An 11,223-nucleotide genomic window follows, 5' to 3' on the forward strand; every position below is an offset into this window, starting at 1 on the left:
TGAGAACCGATAGTTATGTAGATGAGGGAGTGAGATATTATTTGAGTGTGAATCAAAACAAAGCCCTCGTAAAGCAGTGGGAGCAAACAGATGGGATATCAAAGTTAAGACCAGACTAATAGAGCATCATTAAAATAGTCCATTCACCGGCTCCGTGTTGAAATGAAGTTGGCTCAGTCAGCCGTGATTGTTTTTGATGGCTGACCCCTGACATTCATCCTTCGCCCTGTCACAGCATTGACCTATTGATTGCTGTTGTATAGCTCAAGGTTTGCCCAGAGCAACCGCTGAACATAAAGGAGTCAGTATGCTTCAAATGCAATGCCTGCCGGATCACCGAACAGCATCTGAAACCTTCGACACCTACACGTTTCCCATTCGCAGCCTCTCTGAAACCAACAATCTAACAAGCGTGGTCAGCTCACTCAATGATAGATGTGGAGGGGGAAATGTAGGCAGGATGTGAACTTGTCTTTCAAGCTCTCTATTTTCATTCTGCACGCTACTTCTACTATCACTTTTCACCAAACATGAAATTCATTGAGGAGTTACTGGCCCTACGTGTGAACTATGTGCATCCATATATGACTATTACATAATTATGTTTCACCGCAGCTTTGAACATTTGAGCTTTCATAGTCAAACATGAAGAAAAATGTATATTTGTCTATAAAGGTAAGTTTAAAATAGAATTCGCCTCGTTGGACATTTTTATTTGGCCGAAATGGTATTTCGTGTCTTGCAAAAACTGTGCAAATGCCACACTCTGATCTCAAATCACCATCTGTGCAGAGTGTTTTCAAACGGGCAGCCAGCTGCAAAGACGGTTGCTGAGAACAGAACAGGAGAGTGTCAAGCTGGGACCACTGCAGCATGTCCTGACTCAGTGGAGGAAGGAAGACAAATTTAAGTCAACTTCAAAGCAGCTAATTAGATAAATTGCATATGTTGCAATTTATCGACTTGGGAAATCTCTGCATCTGCATGCAATTTGGCCTTAGTCATGGCCAGTGGAGTAAGCCTAGTGCGTTCAAAGTCAGCTTCCAGAAGTTAAATTAATAAAGTGAATCAAGCCATAAAGCTTGTAATTAACTCCATGCTTTACTTTCTAACAGTTTAAATAAAGAACTTGATGGCCTCTGTCTTACTGTCAGAGTGAATGTTGAAACCACTTGAAACCATTACAACGGGTCAAGAGCGTGTGGCTCTTTGTTCATTTTTGAAAGCTTCGCATAAAGTAGGAAAAGCCTGGTGACCCACTCTTTATGCGTGGGCACAGAAAAATTGGCTTAGTAAGATGCACTGGCAGCTGAAAGATACATTGGGAGTGCAGACTTGGCATGAGGACTCTTTCCACTGCCCTACTCCAACACAGTTAGTTACTCTGTCCAGTAAGCATACAATTTATAGACTATCTTTATAGAGAATTCACTTTGATATCTGCCACCCGGTGGTTTGAATGGTTTCCTCTACAAGTGAAGAAAGATAAAACATGACTGAGAAACACTGTAAGTGTAAATATGTCACTGGGGTGATCAGATAGGTCGCTTCTCCCACAGATGTTTGTCAAAGGAGACAAACATCTCCAGATTCTGTACTAAAAAGTGCACTTATACATGTAATCATGTCTGATTAAAGAACATCAAAGACAAATCCAGATTTGTCGCCCATGATACATGAACATGGCCTCCTTTACACCTAAATACACCTTTTGAGTTCACCCTCATGCCTGCATGCATACACGTCATTGCTGCCTCAGTTTTAGCTCACCTCTTCCATCATGTCAGGCTTGCCTCAAAGTGACGAATGCTCAAACTTTGCGTAAGATATGCCATGTCATAAAAATCCATTAAAATCAAAGTATACAATTTGTATTAAACATGCTTCGTTGGCCGGGGTGTACGTCCATTCACCAGCAGCAATGAAGAATCGGGTTGTTTTGCTCTTAGCGGGCCACATGAGCATCCTATGATGAATGCAAACCACTCATAAAAAGTAATCACTTGCACAAATCATGACTACATTCATCCATCAAACATTTGGCCAACGCAGTGCCTTCACTTGCCACATACCTACAGCCATATAAGCTTTCTGCATACCTGACAATCAGCAATTCACTGTTCAAACACTAATACAACTAATCTGTGTTTGTGTCTCTGTGTTTCTTATGAATATTAAAACATGCATAATCACATATTGTACATGTCTTTACATGCCTTCACATTCATACTATACGCTGTATCCTGTGTTGACTGTGAGCTGTCGGTGTTTGTGTTCATGCTGCTGTTGTGTTCTGTGTTGTGGAATGGCTGACATTGTTATCTAGGAGCCTGCTTCTGTGCATAGAGTTTGCTTAAGAGTTTTTTTGTTTGTTTGTTTTTTTTAAATCGGGCTTATACACTCACAAATACACAAAGACACACTTCCACAGGCCTGACTCGTGTGAGTAACCAATGATATAAATTTCATCCTGAGCACACTTAAAAAGGATATTATGTACGGAAAATAAAGGGGAGTTTGTATGACTGTGTATTAACAGTCTCCCTGCAAGTCCTTCCTGCAGTTTTTGGGTTTTTTTTACAGTCATTCACTCTTCTCAAATGAGTTATGACTGCAGTTCATGTTCATGTTCATTCTTAAGGCACAGGCATGATTTCAACAAGGGCTTTTTTGTAAATCAGTTGTCCCCCTCTCTGTATTACTACATTTTCTCTCTGCTCAGAAGCATCTGAATTCATTATGTGCTAATGGTCACAAGGGTGGCTAAAATTGATCAACCCTTAACGTTACTTTAGAAGTTGCTCTTGATGCTTTTTTTTTTTTGACAAGCTCTTTCTAGATGAGTGTCTGAAGCCCATTTCATTCATAACAGGGCGGCTGTACTGCTTTACCCCTTTTTGCCTATATACACACACACATATATATATGTTCAACCAGAGGTTTGTATGAAAGAGTTCTGTCATTGGACTCAATCTTCAAAACTTCAAATCTGAGAGGAACAACAGAAATCACACCACAATCACTGTCAGAACTCTTCCATAATGGTAACATCTGTGGTTTTGACTGTGTAGATTTAGCATGAGAGGAGCTGGCACTTCCTTGTGTATCAGGTTCTTTGATACACACAAAACAGGTGACTTCTTATCTCTCTCTTTTTTGTTTTTTCTTGGTGGTTTGGATGGGAATTGCCACTCTTCTTGTTCTACCTCTACACAATGATCTGTGTCACTGTGGCTCAAAGCTCTCATATTGCCTTTTTGCTTTGTTTTTGTAGATAAGTACTCTGTGTTGAGGGGTGTAGCGGGCGAGGGGGAGAAAGAGAGAGAGGGAGAGAGCAATACAAAATGGCATTTAAACATCTCCCCTTTCCAGGTATATAACGACTGTGTGAATGTCTCTCTGAGGACAAAACACAGAGCGACCTGCTTAACTGTGTGTGCTGACTGACTGCCATGTCTTTCTTCTCACTCACCCCCCACCCATCTGTCTTTCCAATTTCCTTCTCTCTCTCCTCCACCTTACCATCCTCCCATCTGCCTGATCTTGTCTGTCACTCATCCCCTTCTCCGTCTCTGCCCGTCTTCCGTTCGTCTGCCTGTGCGTCAATTTGGCTTCTTCCTTGGCGGGGTTCTTGTTTTAATCTTCTCACTCAACTTGCATGAACACAAACACACATACATGCGTATGATTCACTCCACCGCTCTCTTTCTGTCTCTCTTCTCTCAAACCTACACACGTACACGCTTGCACATCACACACTCACACCAGACACAGGCAGATGGCCCATCTGCCAGGCAAGCTGCCGATCCGTGTTCTCACAACCCCAGCGAGCACCCCCTTGCCCTGGGCGGTCAGACCCAGAACCAGACCCCCAACACTGCCAACACCACTGCCCCTACAGCCACCCATTACCAGCCCCCAGCATGCTGTGACATTCCCTGCGCCCTGATTGTCCAGCACTCTTTCGAACCCACAAACCCCTCCGAGCTCACCCCCAAAATGAGAATGACAACCTTCACCACCTCACCTCCAACCCCAAGGTTATATATACAATAGAAGATTTAAATATATATATATAATTGGTTATTAATGCTTGTAGCCCGATGTGTTTTTGAAATGTCAATATGAATGATTATTTATTAAGAGAAATAATGAAAATCAGGAAGAATGGTGCAAATACTGGATGCAGAAGTACCTCATTTTAAAGAAAAAAAAAAGTTTTGTCATCTGGCATGGTGCCAGCTGAACTGTGCAATCATGCCTTTATACCACGAGAGGGTGCTGTCGCTCTATTTTGAGGCAAATTGAGCACCATCTTTCACCAGACAGTTAAAGATAAATGTGTATGTCAGGTCAGCGAAGTGTTTACTTTTAGGTCACAGAGACTTTTGCTATATTTTATATCCCAAATGAAGCCACAAAATATTCTCTGTCTAAACCAAGCATTGTTCTTCAAATATGGCCTTGACTGAAAAATCTGAGTTTTACATTAATTATTTTACTTATACGCCATTATAGTTCTTAATAAGTGACTTAGTGTTGCTATATCTTATGTAATGTTATAGTAGATCTTGTGATGCTGGGAAATGTTACACTCTTCACAGTATAACATAATCTTGTAGTCAGATCCGGCTCTGGGATCTTCTTAAAAAAAGAGGAAAGAAACCTTCCATTTTTCCTTGCTTCAGTCCCTTTTGTTCACCCAGTTACCCATTAGTCTCCTTTCACAGACAGCAGGCTGACCATTTGTGATTCACTCTTCTCTTTCAACTCCCCCTCATTTCTTTCTGTACCAACACTGCCCCGTTGATGTCCCCTAACTCAAACTTTTAGTGTTTGTATGATAGTTTCACGACAGACGTTAGCGCCCCCTCGTCCTCTCCTTCCTCCCACTGTCCCTCCTTTAGATGGGGCATCACTCCTGGTCCCCTCGTCCCGTGAACTACATACAGTAGGGCCAGAGCCCCCTCCAGAATCCCCCAGACCCAAAGGACACGGTCAGTAAAACTCTCTATCCCCCCTACCCGTATTAATGTGACTCCTATCATCACAAAAACCCTGTATGATGTTACCTAAATAATACTACCCTGGAATTTAAAACACCAAAAATGAGACATCCAAGTTATGTGGTTCCCCCCACCTCACCTACCTCTGAGACAGAAAACCTTACCTCATCCCACCACCTAAAAACCTACAGAAGCACACTGGCACGTTTGTGGACAATGAACAACGTAAAAGTTGTGGAAACTTCTCCAGCACTGTCTTCTGCTCACCTGAGCCCTCTCTCGTCTATGTGCTCACCTCATTCATTGCAAACTGAACTCCCCTGCACTACTATCCACCCTACCCTATGCAGTAAAAGCATGAAACACCTCTCACTGAGTGTTACCATTTTTTAGACTATGTGGATAAGTTATTATATAAGTAAATGTGAATATAGTCATATTTCTTTATAAGTTTCATTTAACTGATACTGTAAGTTAAGTTAAAGCTTAAGTTAATGTATTTGCTGTGTTTCAAGTGGAATTGTTAAGATTGTTAATTGTTAGACATTTTTTGATTTAAGTTAATGATGCAATCCTAAAAAAGAAGAACTTCAGCAATAAATTATGGCCTGGTACCAAATTCACGAGATGTTAATCTCAATGTGAATTTTCCTTATCAAAGTGGCCATAATGAACCAGGTAAAATACATAAGACTAAGTCAGGTACTGTCCAACATTTGAACTGTCTTGCATAGAATAAGTTGTATTTGAAGATTAAGTAGATAATGTATGGTAATGCTTGCTTGATAATTGACCTAACACCCTGGAATCACAGAGCACACAGCATGACTGCAGTGTGTTTCCTGCTGGTATTCCAGATTATCTGCACTCCCTTACAGACCTTGTACAAGTGTGTGTATGTTTCTCTCTTCCAATATCCTGACCACAGCTCAGAGTGTGCTTCTCTATCTTTCCCTTCCATCCTTCCCCTCCTCTCTTCTTGCTCTCCCTGCTTCCTGCCAAATCCATCTTTCCCTGTGACCATCAAAACATTTTTGTGCTGAACTATTGCAAATACAACGACTTGAAATCGTGTGTCATGTTTGCTTGTTGTCCCGCCCTCATCATTTCACCATGTGCTTTGTCTAACACCTTTCTCTTGCTTTCACTATTATTTTTAATAACCATTTATACTGGTTGGATGGATGACATCCCTATTGCTGAATACAAATACACCCCATACTATGTCCTCTCTGCACATACTCTGTTTCCTTTGTTGTTCTCTTCCTCTCTTCCTTACTCCTGTATTTGCACTACCCTCACTCCTTTCCTTTACTCCCTTTACCTCCTTCTCTTCCTTTATCCAACTTTCCTCAATTTATCCCTCCCATTTGCATTCCTCTTATCTTGTCCTTCTCCATATCTCCTTATCTCCATCTCCCATTCTTAAACATTGTCCCTTGATCTTTCTTCTATCCCATCCCTTCTCGCCTTTCCTTTCAAACGTCTTCTTTATATTTTCCCTCACTTCCCATTAACATTTTCCCCTCTTTCCATTTATCATCACCTCTTCTCCGTTCTACTCCTTCCCTGCCCCTCCCCACCTACAGGACGATAAGGAGATCGACCTGGAGCACCTACACCGCCGGGTTAACAGCTTGTGCACCGAGGACGAAAGCCCCCACAAGCAGTTCTCCACCTCTTCCGTCGATTTAACACCCCTTGACATGGATGCGCTACCTGCTGCCCGCCAGGCGCTTGAGCAGATCAGCGATTTCCGCAACACCCACATCACCACCACCACCTTCATCCCTGAGCAGATCCAGACCCTAAGCCGTAGCCTCTCTGCCAAAGCCGCCGCTGGATTTTCTGCTGGTTTCAGTAGCGGTGGCAGTGGCGGGGGTGGCCTCCAGGACCACCGGACTGGTGGGGTGGGCCCTTTCAGGCAGAGGGCCCCCAATGGTGGCTTCTTCCGCAGCCCCATTAAAACAATGTCCTCCATTCCCTACCAGCCCACAGGTCCAGGACCCAACTTTGGCTATGGCAATGATCCAGACAGGGGCACCTCCATATGAGGAGTTGCTAAGGTTGTTTCGGGAAGAAGAGTTATATGCAGGAGGAGGCGAGGTGGTTCTAGTCAGTCATAGGTGGTAGAACAGATATGATGTGGCTAAGTTCGAAAGTCAGAAGGTGGAGATCTGTGTACATAGGAATCTTTCTGTTTTCAGTTTCAGCTGGGGTGTTTTCAGGGGTGTCTATTTTATACATGGGGAAGTCAAAGGAGGTGGAAGTCTGTTGGGGTGTTCCTCATTTGTGCAAACCATGGTGTTGAGGTGCAAGAGGGGAAAGGGTGCGGGAAGGGGCTTGACTCTTTGCTTTATTGTTGTTGTTCTTGTGATTGGGGGATTATTTTTGAAATGTGTGTGAAAGGGAATCTTGTTTTTTTTATTGTTTCAGTTTTATGACATGGGATCTGCCTCATGTTACGGGATCTGATGAAACAACCTGACTCCTATTACTATCTAAACTCCCGTCTCGGAGGGTTTAGTTTATACTAGTTCAGTTCCAGGAAATACTCCTATATTCTTGTTAGCTCCAGGGCTGTCATTTGTGGATGACTGGTGATCTCTTTAGCCATGAAACAACTTCAAGGGGGCTTCTACTACTAAGCAATTATGGGGCTGTTATTTTGTGAAGGTATATAAAACACATATACTTTTGTCAGTGGCCCTCGGAATACATACAGTACACAGCCCGTGTAGTGTTTTGAAAAGGCCCCAACTCAGTGAATATTGGAAGATTCCACTTCGCCAGTTTTACTCTGCCTTTTCACGCTGTTTTCTCTTCTCTGGTGGCGTTTCACCAATACCTGGGGCTCTAAATGTGTAATCATCTCCAAGATGGTGTCCACACTGTGGCCTGACTAAAGAGAAGGCTGAACACAAAGTGACACCTTCCTGGTGCATCGATCTGGAAACTGTTGAAATGCCATGACAGTGCAACAGTATGACACTGTAGAAATTGCCAGTTTGGTGCATCAATCTTAAACTACTTCTGCCATTTTTTTTCTTTTTTTGGTGCATCAGCTTGAAACTGTTTTCACCATTCTGATGCACATTAAACTCTTTGTCAATCCCACTGCACTGTACCAGTGCCCACAGACCTGTAAGTGATTGTATGTAGATCTGACCTTTTCTTTTCTCACCTGTACTGTGCTATCTGCTTTTCAAGTCAAGGTGAGATCCTCTAATCTGACTCTAAGAGGTATAGTAAAAAGCAGCTTAAAAAAAAACTTAAAAAAAACATAAAAGACAAGCTGAAAGACTTCAAAAAGCTTATGCTTATTATATGTCTTTTATTGAATTTTGTTTTTGGAAAAAAAATAGATTTTAATGCGTGGAATGTGTTTTGGTCAGGAAGTACAAGAAAAAAATTAACATTGTTCTAAGCTGTCTATGTTGTTTTTTTATTTTTCAGCAAATTTTGAAAAACTGCTAAATGAGTGCTGTAGTCTCTGGTTTTGCATCATGAAGTCATTCAGACGTTTGATTTTTGTTTTTTCTTTGTTTTGCTTACTTTTAGTGCTACCATGGCTCGGGTGTTTAAAAAAGATAAAATGTCACTCTGTAATGTCATCAAGTTCATGAATCACTTCTTATCAGGTTCAAGTGGTGAAATGGAGTTTTATTTTGTGTTGAGGAGAAGCCATTGCAACAGCATCTTCAGTGCAGGCCTTATGTGACAACTAGTTCGCTGTAACCTCCCAGCTTCCAGTTAAACCCAATATATCAGTGTACTGGGACTATTTAAGAAGAACAGATCAGTAGTTGTGCTGCAGGTGATGGGAAAGTTGTGAAGATCCAAAGGCCATCACAACTCAATGGCTGCCTTTTGCAAGACGAGTCCAAAATGCGGTTCTGTTTCATACTTTTCATGTTAAGGGTACTGTTTATATAACTTTTTGTTTGTGTGTCTGTTTGTTTGTTTGTTTTTTTAAGTGCCAATTAATTAAAATGAGACCATTAAGGTGCATTTTGGGGTGGGGAATGGTACACTGAGAGCATTAAAGGAATATTTTATGGGTCACGGGTGGGGGGTGGGCGGGGTTGGTAAAACGGAACCAAACCTTTTTCACTAACGCTGTATTAATAATTGATAACGATAGTTGTTTAGAACAAGTTTTCAGTTTGTTATCTTAAAGAACTAAAACTGCAAAATGTTGTGTGTAGAGAATTCAGTCAAGCCACAGTGTTTTGAAGCAAGCGTTCTTAGGCATTCTTTTCTTATATTAGGCTACAGTATGGCTATCGAATGACAAATAGGACACAGACATTTAAAAATTTTTATTTAGTATAAACGAAAGAGACATTATAAAAATGTATATTTTACATGTCAATGCTATTTTTGTTTAACAAAAAGAAAAGAGTATATCACATTGGGCTTTGGTGTTGAGTTTGAGCAGTCACATTGCTGCATTTGGCTTTTCCCTTGTCTTGCCCATGGTAAACATGAACACACACGAACCGTTTGCTTTTCTCATGTCATCCTGAGTTCATTTTATTATTTGCTAGCTAAATAACAAAAAGTGGCAAGTTCACTAAAAAGAAAGCATGCACAAACTTGCTGTTTTGCTATCTGTTAACATTTTTAATTTCATACATAGAACTACAGGATTTACTTGATAATTTTGAAAAATTTATGATGTACAGTATTTAATATAGGCCTATTTTGTTGTATGTGTTGCATATTATTCAAAAACCGAACAAACTGGGGCCTCTGTTACAAGTGGCAAAGCTTTCTGTGTATAATTTGTCTAATAAACAGGTTTTCTACAGTGGGATGGTATTTGTTGTCTTTGCTAATGTAGACAACCATCAAAGGAAAGTCACACTTCAAAATTCAACACGAAAAAATACAACAGTTTGTGAATAATTAGTTAAAGAAGAGGATATTTATCGTTCCTTACATTAAACAGCTGTGCTCAAACTTATTTTGGCATGTTCCCCTTGGCCCATGAATTTCATCAATTCTTTACAATATAAAAACAACCAGATGAATTCTCTGTGATGTAAACATTAGCACAGTAACATCAGCAAACTGTTGTTTATTTCTGAGGAAAAAAGTAATTCTACATAGTGTCACTTTTTCTTTTTTCTAACCTGTTTGGCTGTGTCCCACCTGCAGTGGCTCTAAACCCCACCACGGACTGAGAAACACTGCACTAAACATATCACTTCCTGGTTCCCAACACAGGGGAAAACTCTTCACATGTTTTTTAAAAAGGAAGCATCTAAAGATTTAAATTCACAGCTTTCACCGTTTTCATGTATTTTACGGCAGCGTTGGTCCAGATACTGGATACCAGAATCATGATAGAAGTGGGTACAAATGTTTTGTGAGTTCATTTCATGTGTGGAATACGTGTGAAGTTCAAGCCTGAGCTAAGCTTTTGTGTCTTTCCCATATAGGCTATCACTTCAAAGGCCCGTATACTGCTGTTAACAGCTGGATAGAGATCCTGCTGAGGATGACTGCTGTCAAGTTCACTGGAGCATTACACTGCAATAGCCTTTGTGAACCAGATAGTGGCACTACATAGCTCCCACAAGTGTCTCTCTGAACTTACTGTTAGCACTCAGTGATGAGTTGAATGGTTGTCAGGCATTCCCAGAGCTAATTAGAATTAATGGAAGACAGTGATGGACACAGCTGAGCCACAGCAAATTTGAACTAAAGGTCTGAGATCACTGTAAGCAACTTAATGTAGACTTAACCACTCACATTTCACCCTTTTGAAGAGGAAGCATATAGATTATAGACTCTAAAACAACTATGGATTCTTTTTATGGCATAAAATATAACTTGTAATAGATCTCTATATATTTAATGAGAAGCCTCAAGAAAATAATATAGACATGCACAAAGGTTTGTTATATATGATTTTACTAAAGATTAAGTCTATACTGGTTTAGCAGATATTCAGCTATAATGAAGGGAGTCTAGTTGAAATGCTGTTAATTTCGAGTTTTATTGACACTGCTCATACGCTGTAGGTAAAATGGATGAGTTCCAGTGAGTTCCAATTAAAACATCAAGTATTTAAATTCCATGATCTTCATTTTTCGGGAACAGGAAGCTTCCCCTCCGTTGTTTCCTATTTTAAAGTTACACATTTAGATTACTTCATCCGAAGCAATCCCAGATCTATGCGGGTTTAGTTGATTTAGTTGAAACGCAG

The 11,223-nt window shown here is 40.8% G+C and overlaps 1 protein-coding gene across 5 annotated transcripts in view; it reads left to right on the forward strand.

Moving 5' to 3' along the window:
- The window catches only part of grid2 (glutamate receptor, ionotropic, delta 2), a 520,752-nt gene extending 510,938 nt beyond the window's left edge, over positions 1 to 9,814 (forward strand). Inside the window, exons 16-18 of one of the 5 annotated variants that reach the window (XM_063489805.1) lie at positions 3,769 to 4,040; positions 4,834 to 4,997; positions 6,596 to 6,705. In XM_063489805.1, the coding sequence (XP_063345875.1) occupies positions 3,769 to 4,040; positions 4,834 to 4,997; positions 6,596 to 6,603 (444 nt within the window). In that variant the 3' untranslated portion in view covers positions 6,604 to 6,705. Of the gene's footprint in view, positions 1 to 3,274; positions 3,373 to 3,768; positions 4,041 to 4,833; positions 4,998 to 6,595 lie in introns of those variants that run through there. The other 4 variants (XR_010095293.1, XR_010095292.1, XM_063489806.1 and 1 more) reach the window with 4 other exon arrangements.
- The last annotated feature ends 1,409 nt before the right edge of the window (positions 9,815 to 11,223 follow it).

The sequence above is a fragment of the Pelmatolapia mariae genome, linkage group LG12 (genome assembly GCF_036321145.2).
Source record: "Pelmatolapia mariae isolate MD_Pm_ZW linkage group LG12, Pm_UMD_F_2, whole genome shotgun sequence".
Lineage (NCBI taxonomy): Eukaryota > Metazoa > Chordata > Actinopteri > Cichliformes > Cichlidae > Pelmatolapia > Pelmatolapia mariae.